Source organism: Camelus bactrianus, chromosome 5 (genome assembly GCF_048773025.1).
Source record: "Camelus bactrianus isolate YW-2024 breed Bactrian camel chromosome 5, ASM4877302v1, whole genome shotgun sequence".
Classification (NCBI taxonomy): domain Eukaryota; kingdom Metazoa; phylum Chordata; class Mammalia; order Artiodactyla; family Camelidae; genus Camelus; species Camelus bactrianus.
In genome coordinates this window covers 13137902-13150720 of record NC_133543.1, presented here as the reverse complement: position 1 = coordinate 13150720, position 12819 = coordinate 13137902, and the positions used below count along the sequence as shown (strand labels likewise).

At 54.0% G+C, this 12819-nt stretch overlaps 1 protein-coding gene across 1 annotated transcript in view; it reads left to right on the top strand.

Annotated features, from left to right (window-relative positions):
* GYPC (glycophorin C (Gerbich blood group)) overlaps positions 1–12087 on the top strand; it is a 33637-nt gene extending 21550 nt beyond the window's left edge. Inside the window, exons 2-3 of the mRNA XM_074363466.1 lie at positions 9771–9842; positions 11388–12087. Of these exons, the coding sequence (XP_074219567.1) occupies positions 9771–9842; positions 11388–11584 (269 nt within the window). The 3' untranslated portion in view covers positions 11585–12087. The remainder of the gene's footprint in view (positions 1–9770; positions 9843–11387) is intronic.
* The last annotated feature ends 732 nt before the right edge of the window (positions 12088–12819 follow it).

Here is a 12819-nt window from a genome sequence, read left to right as displayed (position 1 = left end):
CCGCTCACGTTCCAGACACAACACAGAGCTCTGCCCATCCTGCCTGCCAAACCCTGTGAAGGGAGGAGAAAACCATTTTCTCACTCCTGTTCCACCAACTCATGAATCTTCTGGAAACCCAGTAACAAAGCGTGGCTAACTGAATCATCATTATGTACACATGCAGCCCAATTGAGGACATTTAGTCATGTAATTAGGTACCTAATTACGCTGAAAATGCAATTATATGATTTTTTTTAAGTGAATTAAGTCCTCAGAGAAGTGATAAGGATTCGTGCTTGTGACCCAGCTGGAGCTCAGGGACTATGGAGGGGACGTCCGTGTGACCGTGGGCTGCATGGAGGCTGAGTGGTCTGTACCTGAATCATGTATGTGGGCACACGCGTGTATATGCGCACGCGCACGCACACACACACACACACACACACAGGATGCTGGCTTCACCTCTGTGTCCCCGGGACTCTACAAGGGGCTGCAGCAAACCAGGAACTTAATAAATGACGCCCATTAATATCACTGGAAGCGCCTTGTACATCTGTGGAGGGGCTGTTTAATAGCGACTTGGAGACACTTCAGAGGGTTATTTATTTAACACGTGAGAGGCAGGTGTGTAGAAAAACTAATGACGAAAGACACAGTTGGGACGCGTCAGAGGATGCTTTATGCAGCATCACTTACTCATCCACCCAGCGCTGTGTCAGATGTTCAGGTATAAAATACCACCGTCACCCTCTAGTAGCTCAAAACTTCGTGCAGAGACAGACAACCGCAAAGCATTTTAATGGTGATTTGAACAAGTTGTTCGGCAAACGGCAGCCTGAGCGCTAAATCCAGCCTGTGGACTGTTTTGGTACAGTGAACTAGCTAAGAGTGGTTCTCACGTTTTTAAAGGGTTGTAAAAAAGTAGACAAACAAACCAACCAAGAAAACAAAGAAGAATATGCAACTGAGGCCTTATGTGGGCTGCAAAGCCTAAAATATTTAGGAGAAAGGTTGCTAGCCCTGCAGGAACAGAGGGAAGCACGCGCAAGCCCTGGGCAGAAAGCATGGAGGGCTTCTCAGAGGAGGTGATGGGACGTGACACCAAGGATGCCTGGACGCTAGGCTTCCGGTCGTCCCCGTGCCCAGACTCCTCATCTCCCTGACATCTCAGCCCATGGTGACCACAGGCGCACCACCCAGCCCCCACCCCAGCCCCGCTGAGCTTGTCTCCCCTCTCCTACAGCGGGCACCTGGCACCCCAGGGACACTGCTGATCCTCTCAGGTGGTGGCCTTTTCCCTTCTGCTCTTGTGCCACTGGGCGCAGAGGAGAGACGGGAGCCACCTGGAGACACTGTTGTCCCTTCCTCCTGGGCCGTCATCTGCCTGCTGTCTCAAGCACCACCTCCACCCACATCCCAGCGCCAACCACACACACACCTGTCTTACTTCACTTCCCCTTCGCATCTGCTCCTGCTCCTGCTTCCGTAACCAGAACGGGATGCTCTCGGTACCTCCAGAGTCTTCATTTCAACTGTCCTCTCTGACAGCCCCCTGCATGGCTAGTCCGTGGCCCTGTTGACTCCACATCTCCACTCCAGCAACTCGTCAGCCCCAAGGGTGCCTCTGATCCAGTACCTGACCGCTCCCCGCTACCCACCACCCACCCGCCTCCTGCATTTCCTCACTTCTTCCCCCTGTGCATCTTGGCATCCACGCCCAATCATTGTAGTCCCTAGAAAGCACATTCAAACTCCATCTCTTCTCACCTCTCCCCCTGAAATCCAAGTCACTGTCCTCTCTTCTCTGGACCAGCCATGGCCCTCAGTGGTCCCCCTCCTCCACACAGCAGCCAGAGCAGACCCTTCAGCATGTCGCTCAATTCACATCACTATTCTGCTCCAAATCCTTCCATGGCTCCCGTCCACCTCAGAGGAAGGGCCAAAGCTCGTCCAGTGCTCCCATTGCCCTGCACGATCCAGCCTGTCAATTCTCTGACTATCCTCTACAGCTCATCCGTGCTCACCTCACTCCAGCCACATCAGCCTTCTGACTGTTCCTTTTTCCTTCCGGGCAGGCAATGCAGGAAAGACACCACTTTTTTTTTTTTTTGGAGGGGGATGGATGCAATTAGGTTTGTTAGTTTGTTTTTTTGTTTGTTTATTATTATTTTAAATGGAGCTACTGGGGATTGAACCCTGGACCTCATGCATGCTAGCACAAGGTGGGGGACACAAGTATTCAGTCTAGCACTGCCCACAAGTTGCCTCCTCTGGGGGGCCTCCGTGATCACCCCCCCCCCGATCACCCTCTCCCCCCTTCTCCCTTCTTTATGTCTTCAGGATTCATCATCCCTTAGCCTTATATCCTTACATCCGCATTTTAACTCCCTGTTGCCTGCTCCCTCAGTAAGAATGGGAACCCGGGGGCCAGTCTTTACCCCGTTCACTGTTAGAGCCTCAAGCTGTAAAACAGAGAATGCAGTAGGCCCGCAGTGAACCTTCTTTGAAAGGATGATTCTGGAATGAACTTTGGAGTCAGACAGATCTGTTTCCAGTCTCTCCTGTAACTGTCATGTGACCTCGGGCAAGTTACAGTTTCCCCTACTGTCAAGTAACAGGCTTTATAACACCCACCTCGGTGGTTCTGAGAAATTGCAATCATCCGTGAAATTAGAAAATGATCCCCCAAAACGGTGGCAGTTACATCATTATCCAGGTCAGGAAAGGAAGGTTTCAAGTGGAGTCACTGACCAAGTGGAGCCCGGGGTGGGCAGGGGGCCTGCCTGGCCTCAGGGTATGAACACGACAGCAAACCAAGGCCACACAGGCTGGCCAGGGGGCGATCCTGCTTTCACAGGGTCTGGGGAGGTGACAGTCTCTTCAGATGAAGCCTCAGAGCAGCCAGATGTCCAGTTTCCCCTGCCCCAGGAGAGGCTTTATAACCTTGGCCTCTGCGCTTCCCTAAGCTGGAGGGGTCAGGTCCTTGGTCCCGACACTCCTGCCACGCCTGAAGTCAGAACTGGGGAGAGTTTCCTGGCCTGTTTCCTGGGGGAGACGCCAGCCGCTGCTTACCGGCCGCCTTCCTGCCTGCCATCCACGTGCTTGACCCTATGCTGGAACATAGCAGTCACCAGCCTGAGATGCTCACAGTCCCGCCGCGGAGGGCCGGGGACCGTGCCCTAGAGAAACACCTGCGTCAGCCCAGGGGTTCACTGCCAGGGCTGCAATCACCACGGGAGGCCGGCCGTGTGTGCGCTCGGCTGCCTGGGTGGGTATGTGAAAACTCTGTTAGAAAAGCAAGACCCCCACAACCTAACCCCCACCCATAGCCACCCAAAGCCACCATCTCAGGAAATATATTTCCTTTCATTCCTTTTTTTAAGAATTCTTTTTGAACGTTTAATGTAATTTATCTTTACAGAGCCCTGTTCCTTTCCACTCAGTCGTACTGTAAGCATTGCCTCCTGTCACTGAGAATTCTCATGCGTCACTTCAGGAACTGCAAACAGCCTGTTCTGTGGGTGCGTCGTCATTTACACAACCAATTTCTCAAAGCGCAACATTCACATGGTCCTCTCTTTTAGTCTTCCCTTTTAAACGAAATTGCAATGCACTTTGCTGAGCTTGAGTTCCTGTTTCTGTTCCAGATTATTTCTCTAGGATTCATCCTAGGGTGAAGCATTTGCCAAATAGCATACCAGAGAATTAAAGGGGCCTTTTTTTTTTTTAACTGAAGTATAGTCTGCTACAATGTGTCAGTTTCTGGTGTACACCACAATGTCCCAGTCTTGCATATACATACATATATTCGTTTTCAGATTCTTTTTCATTAAAGGTTATTACAAGATGTGGAATATAGCTCCCTGTGCTGTAAAGAAGAAATTTGTTTTTTATCTATTTTATATGTAGTGGTTAACATTTGCAAATCTCAGACTCCCAAATTTATCCTTTCCCATCCCCTTTCTCCTGGTAGCCATAAGATTGTTTACTATGTCCATGAGTCTATTTCTGTTTTGTAGATGAGTTCTTTAGTAGCCTAGTTTTTCTTTTCTTTCTTTTTTAGATTTCACATATGAGCAATATCATATGGTATTTTTCTTTCTCTTTCTGGCTTACTTCACTTTGAATGACAATCTCCAGGCCCATCCATGTTGCGGCAAATGGCATTATTTTGTTCTTTTTTATGGCTGAATAGTATTCCATTGTATTAATATACTACATCTTCTTTATCCAGTCATCTGTTGATGGCCATTTAGGTTGCTTCCATGTCTTGGCTACTGTAAATAGTGCTGCTATGAACATTGTGGTGCATGAATCTTTTCAAATTAAAGTTCCCTCTGGATATATGCCCAGGAGTGGGATTGCTGAGAAAACGGGCAGCATCTGGGTAGAAGCGGGGAGGGGAAAATGTGGCCGGATCATTCTGGGGGATTTCCGAGCAATACCATTGCATTGCACAGCACTTTGGCCACCCTGGGACTGGGGAGGTGGTTCAGAAGGTGACACACAGGGACTATGAGGGCAATCATTTTGACCTTAAGACTGGCTGGCACATTCTGACCACAGGGGTCAGATTCACACTGATCTCGCCTGGCCGGGTGCTTTGTCCTGAAAATTTGGTATGCCAGCCCAGGTCGGTGGTCACGTGCTCCCTGCAAGGATAGGAAGGGTGACCGTGCTGGAGAATGCAGACAGGGAATCCCCTCCCCCAGCACCCAACCTGACACGCGATGACATGGCATCCCCGCCACCAGGAAGCCTTTCCTGAGAACCCACAAAGCCACCCTTTCTGAATTTAGTCTTAGACGTGGTTGTCATCTGCTACATTGTGCGCTCCTTGAAGGCAGGGGCCTGGCCTTTACTAGCGAGCACTTCTGGAAGGTAGGAGGTGCTAGAGAAAGTTTGCCAAAGGAAAGAATGAATAAACAAAACCGTGATCTTCCCCACTGTCGTGGAATCTGGGAGCCCTGGAGCTGAGTCTGAATGCGGAGTTCCCCCGACACCAGCCCCGAGCACGTCTTTAGTGCTCATTTGGACACGTGCTCACACAGAGGGTTGGCGGTCTAACTTTTCACCTAAATGCATTGCATCTACTTAATCAAGCCACACCCCTTTCAGCCTAGGGCCAGGCAGGTCCTCAGTGCTCAGCCAGCGTCCACTGGCTTGCAAGTGAGATGGACAGTGGTTAACAAACGATTCGTTTCTTTTTGGGGGGCCCGTATATTCTGAGACCAATTCTTTCCCAGTGGTAGCTTGAAAGCTACACCCTTCCAGGGTGTGATAACCACTAGCCATCAAAGGGAAGCAGACATCTCTGACCCTTCTCCTACCCAAAAGGCAAGTTAGTAAACGTCCACTGTCGACGGATTTCTGCATCAGGACTTTGAAGCCAGAGTCTAGAGCAGGAAGAAGAAACTCCAGTGTGAGCCAAGGAGAACCGTGACCACACAGAGGGTTCCTGTTCTCTGCAAACCCAACTCAGACTCACGCAAAGCCATCCCCACCCCCCAAGAGACCCTGGTAAAGTGACGTTTCTGACGCGATCTGTGGGCTCCCTGAAATAGAATGCACTTGGTGTACACAGCACGGAGCAGATCATCCAGCAGCAGATGTGGCGGCCACTGCCTTGCCGGCATCCACAGCGTTGTCATGGTGCCGCCTCTCCAAGGACTTCATAACAAACCTGCGTTTCCCTTTGTGATTCTGTGGCTAAAATAATCTTCCTCCTCCCAGAGTCCTCTGCATCTTGCCTGAATTATTCCCCTTTGCTGGACCAGGAAAGCAATGGGAAACAGGAAGTGGGGTGCTCCCTCCAGGACCCCTGAGGCAGGAGGAAAAACCGTTAGAGTTGGATGGGGAAGTGTGAGAACAAAGCCTCGCAGAGAAGATGACAGCTTCCTGGCACAGCATCATCTGAAAACGCAAGAGAAGTCAGGCTCTCGTGGCGACAGCGGGGTGGACTTGTGTCCCTGGGGCCAGCGCCTGCCCACCACTCCCTGTCGGCATCTGAGAAACACCACCGGACCCTCAAGGATCCAGCTGTTGCTGGAGTTCTGTGCCCTGTTAACTGGGCCCAAGAGGCCGGCTGGAGCAGAGAGTGTTCCCTGTAGGGAGGGCCAGCCCCTCTGCACCCTGCAACACCCCCAACCACAGGGCCACCACCTTTGACCGGGGACAGGCGACTGGCCACCTAGCAGACCTGCAGAATCAGCAGGAGGTTGGCTGCACCCAGGTGCAGATGCCACAGAGCAAGGCCATTCCCAACCATGGCGACTGGTCGCAGGGTTAGAACGCAGGCTCTGCCCTTTCTGGCCATGAGATTTTGACGACTTCCTTGATCTCTCTGGGCATGCATTTATTACTTGTAACTTAAAAAGGGGGAGAAACCTCCCTTTTGCTGCTTTGCTGTAGAGTTAAATGAGAAAGAGTAAGTGACAAGGTCCCCCAGTGCCTGCCGCCTCTAAGTCCTCCTCCTGCCCCCTCCTCCAGCTGCGGCTGAGCCCCCAGGACCTCCCAGGATATTATTCCCACACCTGGAATATGAGAGCATCACCCACCTCCCTGATCCCTACCCTCCCATCACTCCGCAGGAGGTGATGACTTCCCGAATTGGGAGCGGGAACAGCCCCTCCCTTTCCTCTCCCTCCCTGCATCCACCAGCTCACAGGAAGCATCTGTGGTCCCTGCACCTGGCCTTGTGGCTGTAGTCCTGACCTGGTGGCAAGGCCTGCAGTGGGGTGGCCACGTAGGGGGATCAGAAGCCCCAGGTTGTCAGCCCTTGAGCCTTCTGCTGCCATCGCCCACATCAGCTCTCAAAAGATCAAAACCCAGGTTTTAGACAGTGTCGCAGATGTAAGCAGGCATCTGGGGAGAAAGCAGAACCAGAGAGAAATGAGCACTGCTGGGTGGGCTGAGCTCTCTGCCTGGAACGCTTGTACTCTTATCTGTGCAGCAAACTCCTATGCACCCTTCAAGGGCCAATCCTCATACACCCTCCCTGGGAAGCCTTCTCTTACACCAGCAGTTCTCAACCCTGAGTGTGCATCAGAGTCACCTGTAGGCCCAAACCCACCAGCTACTGGGCCCCAGCCCTGGCGATTCTGATACAGGAGGTCTGGGGTGGAGCCCCAGAGTGTGCATTTCTAACAGGCTCCCAGGAAACACTGTGGTTCCAGGGACCACACTTTGAGAACCATTGTCTTCCAACATCCCAACCTTCCCCGACATGCCCAAGCTTCTCCTCTGTGCCAGTTCTGACCTGGGTGGTGGTTCTGGCCATGCTGAAGGCTCCCTACCCTGGAGTCAGTTACATGATGCGACCTGAACAAATTCAGCTCCACACATCTGGAAGGGGCAGGACATAGACCTTCCCCGTCCACCATGCCCCTTGGTGGACTTGAACTTAAGGGAAGCCTGTGCTGGGAGGCTCAGTTGGTGAAGCCTTGGGGGTCTCAGGTCCCACTTGCCCCTCTGCCTGGCTGGCCTGACAGGACTGCTTGCAGGGCTCCAGGTGTGTCAGTTTGGGGATAGGGTCCCTACACACAAGCCAAGAAACTCACCCCAAGTGATTTGTGTCCAATGCCTCCGGTACCGACCCAGCTCGCCCAGGTTCCCCACTGGGCAGGGCCCTGCAGGGCTACGAGCGCCGGCTCCAGGCTCCCCAGGCTGGGACAAAAGAGACTCCTGACCCTCACGTTAGCTGTCCAACGCTGGGAAACCAACAGCACTTTTCTGCGACTCAGCTTCCAAATCTGGAAAAAGGGACTCTTAATAACTGCTACCGAATGGACTGTCGCAGGGACTCCTTGAGTCAAAAATACATTAAGTGCTAAGAACAGTACCTGGCATGGGGTAAGCGATTACTAACTGTTCTTAAAGGAAGACATAGCTGTCCCTTCTCAGCCCGGCTGCGTGGGACAGGCTGACTTCTTAGGAAATGCTGTCTTCCCCTGGAAGATTCCTGGCAGCAGTCCTAGGGCTCCTGCGACCATCCACGCCGGCGTAAACCAGATGCTGCTCCGTCTTACAGAGCTGTGAGGCACTCAGTGATGGCGTGACGTTCAGAACGCCGGTCTCTGGATGCACTCATTCGCATGCGCGCATTACTCCCGCAACCACGCGTACAGTCAGTGTTTACTGAGTACCTACTGTGTGCAAGGTACCCGGTCACAGGCTGCACTTCACCCCCCTGAACTGCAGAGTCCAGCACCCCTGACCCCCTCCTGCTGCTCCTGCCAGAGCCTCCTTCCCCCTGACCTGATGCCTGGGGGGTCCTGCTCTGTCTCTTGAGACTTGAGACCTTGTTTCCTCCTGTCACCCACCTCCAGGCTCTGTGCAGGCTGCGTAGCCCCCAGCCCAGTTCCCTTCCTCCTGGCCTCAAGCTTGGGGCCCCTGCTTCCTCTCCTCAAGGTCCTTCCTCGCTTGACAGCCAGCTTCTTATCAGAAAGAGGCATCTGGCAGGTGCTCTGGGGAGAATGACCTCATCGCAGGATAATTAAAGTGATTATCTGAGCGGAAATGACTATTATGAGGCAGCCTTCTCTGTTTTAATATGCGTGGCCGCCGAAATGGGGACGTGAGATTTCCATGTTAACATGAATATTTCCATGTTCTAATCAATCGTTCCTCTCACACCAACCCCCAGGGAAGAGAGGAGACGTTCTGTGCAGTTTCCTGCTCTCTTGGACATCCTAGCCTTCTGACCAGACCACTGAGCTGTGGAAAAATGCACTTAGTAACTTGGATAGCTCCACAGGGCAGCCCTTCCCACAGAAGAAGGATGCAGAGGCCTGTGGAGGGTCTCAGGGAGGGGTCTTTGGACAGGAGCCCTACTGGGAGGGGTGTCGTCCAGGGAGAAGAGAGAAAGTACCCCTAGAGGTGAGAGCACAGGGTTAAGACCCAGCCTTGAGCTCGGCCACTGGGCCAGCCATGTGACTGTGGGCACGTCACGCTGTGAGCCTCCATGTCCTACCTGCGAAATGGTCTAATGCTGCCAGGCACCTTGTGGGATTGTTGTGAAGGCTACTTGATACACTAGATGGAAGCAACTAAACCAACACCCGACACCTGCAGACACTCCACAGATGATCTGTTTTTACCATCAATGTGAGAAAAGCTGAGGCCCAAAGAGGACGGTGACACTGTACTAAACACAGCTGTGCCCACCACAGTCAGGGCCCCCCAACAGGTGTCTAGTGAGCATCTTCAGGTGCAGGTAGGGCTGTTGGTCAGGGATGCAGCAGGGATGTAGCAGGGATGCAGCAGGGATGCAGCAGGGATACAGGAGGGATGCAGCAGGGATGCAGCAAGGATACAGGAGGGATGCAGCAGGGATGCAGGAAGGATGCAGCAGGGATACAGGAGGGATGCAGCAGGGATGTAGTAGGGATACAAGAGGGATGTAGTAGGGATACAAGAGGGATGCAGCAGGGATGCAGGAGGGATACAAGAGGGATGCAGCAGGGATGCAGGAAGGATGCAGCAGGGATACAGGAGGGATGCAGCAGGGATACAGGAGGCATGCAGCAGAGATCTCTCTTGCAGTCATGGTCCTGGAGATGCCATAATGGTGTCTGACAGCCTTGGGGATTCACGTGATGCTCTCCACCAATGGTCAGTGGCCAAGCAGAGCCTGGCCTGCTCTGTGCGCCCTGGCCAGAGGGCTGTCTGTGCACCAGGCTGTTTCCTGTCTACCCTGGGCCGGTGCACCGAGCTGCTCTCAAGTGATCAGAGGTGCAAGCTCTGCTGAGACACTTCGCGGTATGAGCAGCTGTCCTCTCTCCCCTCAGGCTCTCCTGCCCCGTTCACAGAGCCCAACCCCGGGCTAGCCTCCAGTGAGACGGACATCGCCATCATTGCAGGTACACTGTCCTGGGGCCCCTTGAGCAGCCAGGAGGGTCAGAGGAAATGCTCAGGGGAGAATCCGCTAGGGCCCGTACTCTCCTTCCTTCAAAGGTGGTTTTAATGTGGACTGGAGGACTCTGGCTCTGTAAGAAAATGTCCATCACGGTGTCCTGGTGGGTAAGAAGCCAAGGCACCCACATCCAGGCCTGTCAGGGCCCTAGACCCACAGGGATCGGGGGCTGGGGGGAGAGCCGCTCAGGTGCAAGAGGGGAGGGTTGAGGTCGGGGCAGGGGAGCTGACCCAGTCTCCCTGACTTCTATTCTGTCCCCCTCCTCCATGTTACTCCTGCCCTACGTCTCACGCCCCTGTTCCTCCAGCCTTAAGGAAATCTGCCCCTGCCCTAGTCTTGCTTCGAACCCTGTCCTGGGGCCCACTGATCACGGCTGTGACCCCAAACTGTGTTTCAGGAACTAAGTCTGGGGATGTCACCTGCTGCTTCCTTCAGAGAGCCACACTTCTCACTAGCTCATTAACAGCCCGGAGAGATTTACAATTAAACATAGATTTTAAAAAGCAGTCAGTCACAAACTCCTGTTTGGTTCTACTTCATCTGACATTCTTCAGATCGCTGGACTGCTGAACCTTCTTTTCCTCAGACCAGATTATTATCATGCAGACAGAAGTGTTCCCCTGACACAGGAAGTTTAGGAGACTGTCCCACAAAGCTGGGACTTGAGGACAGTTGCCACCTCTACGTGTTCTCCACAGCCTCTCCCCAAGTGAACCAACTTTCTAAGTCAAGGCTGTGGGTTTGTTCTATGGCTTCAAAGAAAACACCTGAATTTTAACCCCCCCCACGATGAGAGTCCTACCGAGACTCTTCCATCCCCTCACCCTGCACTCCATCACTCCAAGGCCCTGAGCGACCTGGTTCTGCTGACTGCCTGCCCTGCAGACCCCACCTCCCAGGAGCGCGGGGAGCTCAGGCCGGGGCTCACACAGCCGCACTTCACCTGGTCTCTCCAGCACTGCGGACAGCGCTCGCTTCCTCCCCCTGCGAAGTGCCCACAGGGCAGCCGACTCAGCCCAGTCTTCCCAGCGGCCCTTTCCCCGTTTTAGCTCTTCAAGTCCCCTGCCTCCCCCAGGAGACCCCTCAGCTGGGATGGTCCTGGTTTTAAAAGTGAAAGTTCCCATCCCGCTCACCCCTCACTTTTAGGCAAGCCCATGAGCTGCACCTTGTGGATTGTGCTTGTAGGTCTGCCTTCTGTGGTGGACCACGAGGGCCTGGGAGCAGGAGTCAGTTCTGGGGTGCTCTTCCAGCCTGTCTGGGGCAGCTGAGTCAAGGGAGGGAGGGAAGGCAGGAGAGGGGAGAGAGGGGAACCTGGACAGGCCCGGGTGAGGGGTGGGCACACACTGGGCAGGAGAAGAGGAAGGCAGAGAGGAGCCAGCCTGTCCAGGCTTGCTGGCTTCTCCGCCCTGGCACAGCCCTGGGGGCCCGACCCCTGGCCCGTCCTGGCGCCTGCCCCGCACAGAGCCCCCCGCTTGCTCCCTCCCTCCTGCAGGAGTGATCGCGGCCGTGGCCTTCGTGCTGATCTGCCTCCTCCTCCTCATGCTGCACTACCTGTACCGGCACCAGGGCACCTACCACACCAACGAGGCCAAGGGCACCGAGTTTGCCGAGAGCGCAGACGCGGCCCTGCAGGACGACCCCTCCCTCCAGGACCACGGTGACAGCAGCAAGAAGGAGTACTTCATCTGAGGGACTTGACCAGGACTCACGTCCCCCGGTGTCTCCTCCTCCTCCGACCCCATCACCCGCCCCACCTGCAGCACCAGGCAGCCCGCGGGCACCCACCGCACCCCAAGACATGCACCTCGCCTGGGACATCGGGTGCCACCCAGGGGGTTGGGGAGGGAGGGAGGGAAGGAGGAATGAGCCGGAAGGGCCTCTTCCGGGAACCCAAGGATGTTCTGGCCACCCTGGAGGCCAGTCCTGGCTCTGCGGGGGGAGGAGGTCTGGGTCCTCCCAGGCAGCACATGTGGTCACCTGCATGTGTGAAAGTCCTCGCTGGGTGTGAGCTGTGGGGGGCCAAGGGGCAGGGGGGTGAGGAAGTGAGTCATCAGGACGCCAACTGGGGATAATGGCATCAAGTGTCCATCCTTGTCATCTGGGAGACAGCAGGTGCTGAAGCTAAAAGGCACCTTTGTCTCCCCCTGATGGGACTCTGAGTGATTGGAAATAAATCTGAAATGTAATGGAGACTTCAGAGTCAGCGGCATTTCTGTGATCATCTGGGGAAGATAAAAGCCACCAGGATTTACTCCCCACCCACCTATGCACCCCAAAGCGATTTTGTGACCACGTGCCCAGTGCTAAGACGGCCACCACCAGCTCCACTGTGCAGTGTTCAGACAGCCAGACGGCTCCTGGGAGGGAGAGAGGGACCAGTAACGAGCATGCGTCTTCCTACACAAGGACAGCCTCAGGAAAAAAATGTACAGGTGCCGGGTCCCTCTAGAAACAGATAGTCCCAACCCCCTGGGCACTGGCCACTGGCTGAAGTGTTGATTACCAAATGCCTGGTATTAGAAAGAATGGATCTGTTAAAAGTATGAGTGAACTCCGTCAGAAAAGGGTTCCCAAGCCCAGTTCCAACTTGGGTGTGGAGGCATCGCCACATCAACAAGCAATTAAACCCAATTCTGACCCTATGTACCCAGAGGTGGGATCAGATTCCACAGGTAAAGGGCTCAGTCCCATGGGACCACCCTCCACTTCGAACATCAGGGGCAGCCCAGGTTATCACATATGCTTCTGACTGACCAGCTACAACCTGGAGGTCCCAAAGACCCCCTTCCTGGGTTCGATTAATTTGCTAGTGTTACTGAACTCAGGTTCGCCTGCTTGCTGCTCAAAAGCTAATAATTCAAGAGGCAAGTGCTAGTAGAAAGGAAAAATGGTTTAATCAGACAAGCCAACAATCTGAGGAGAAG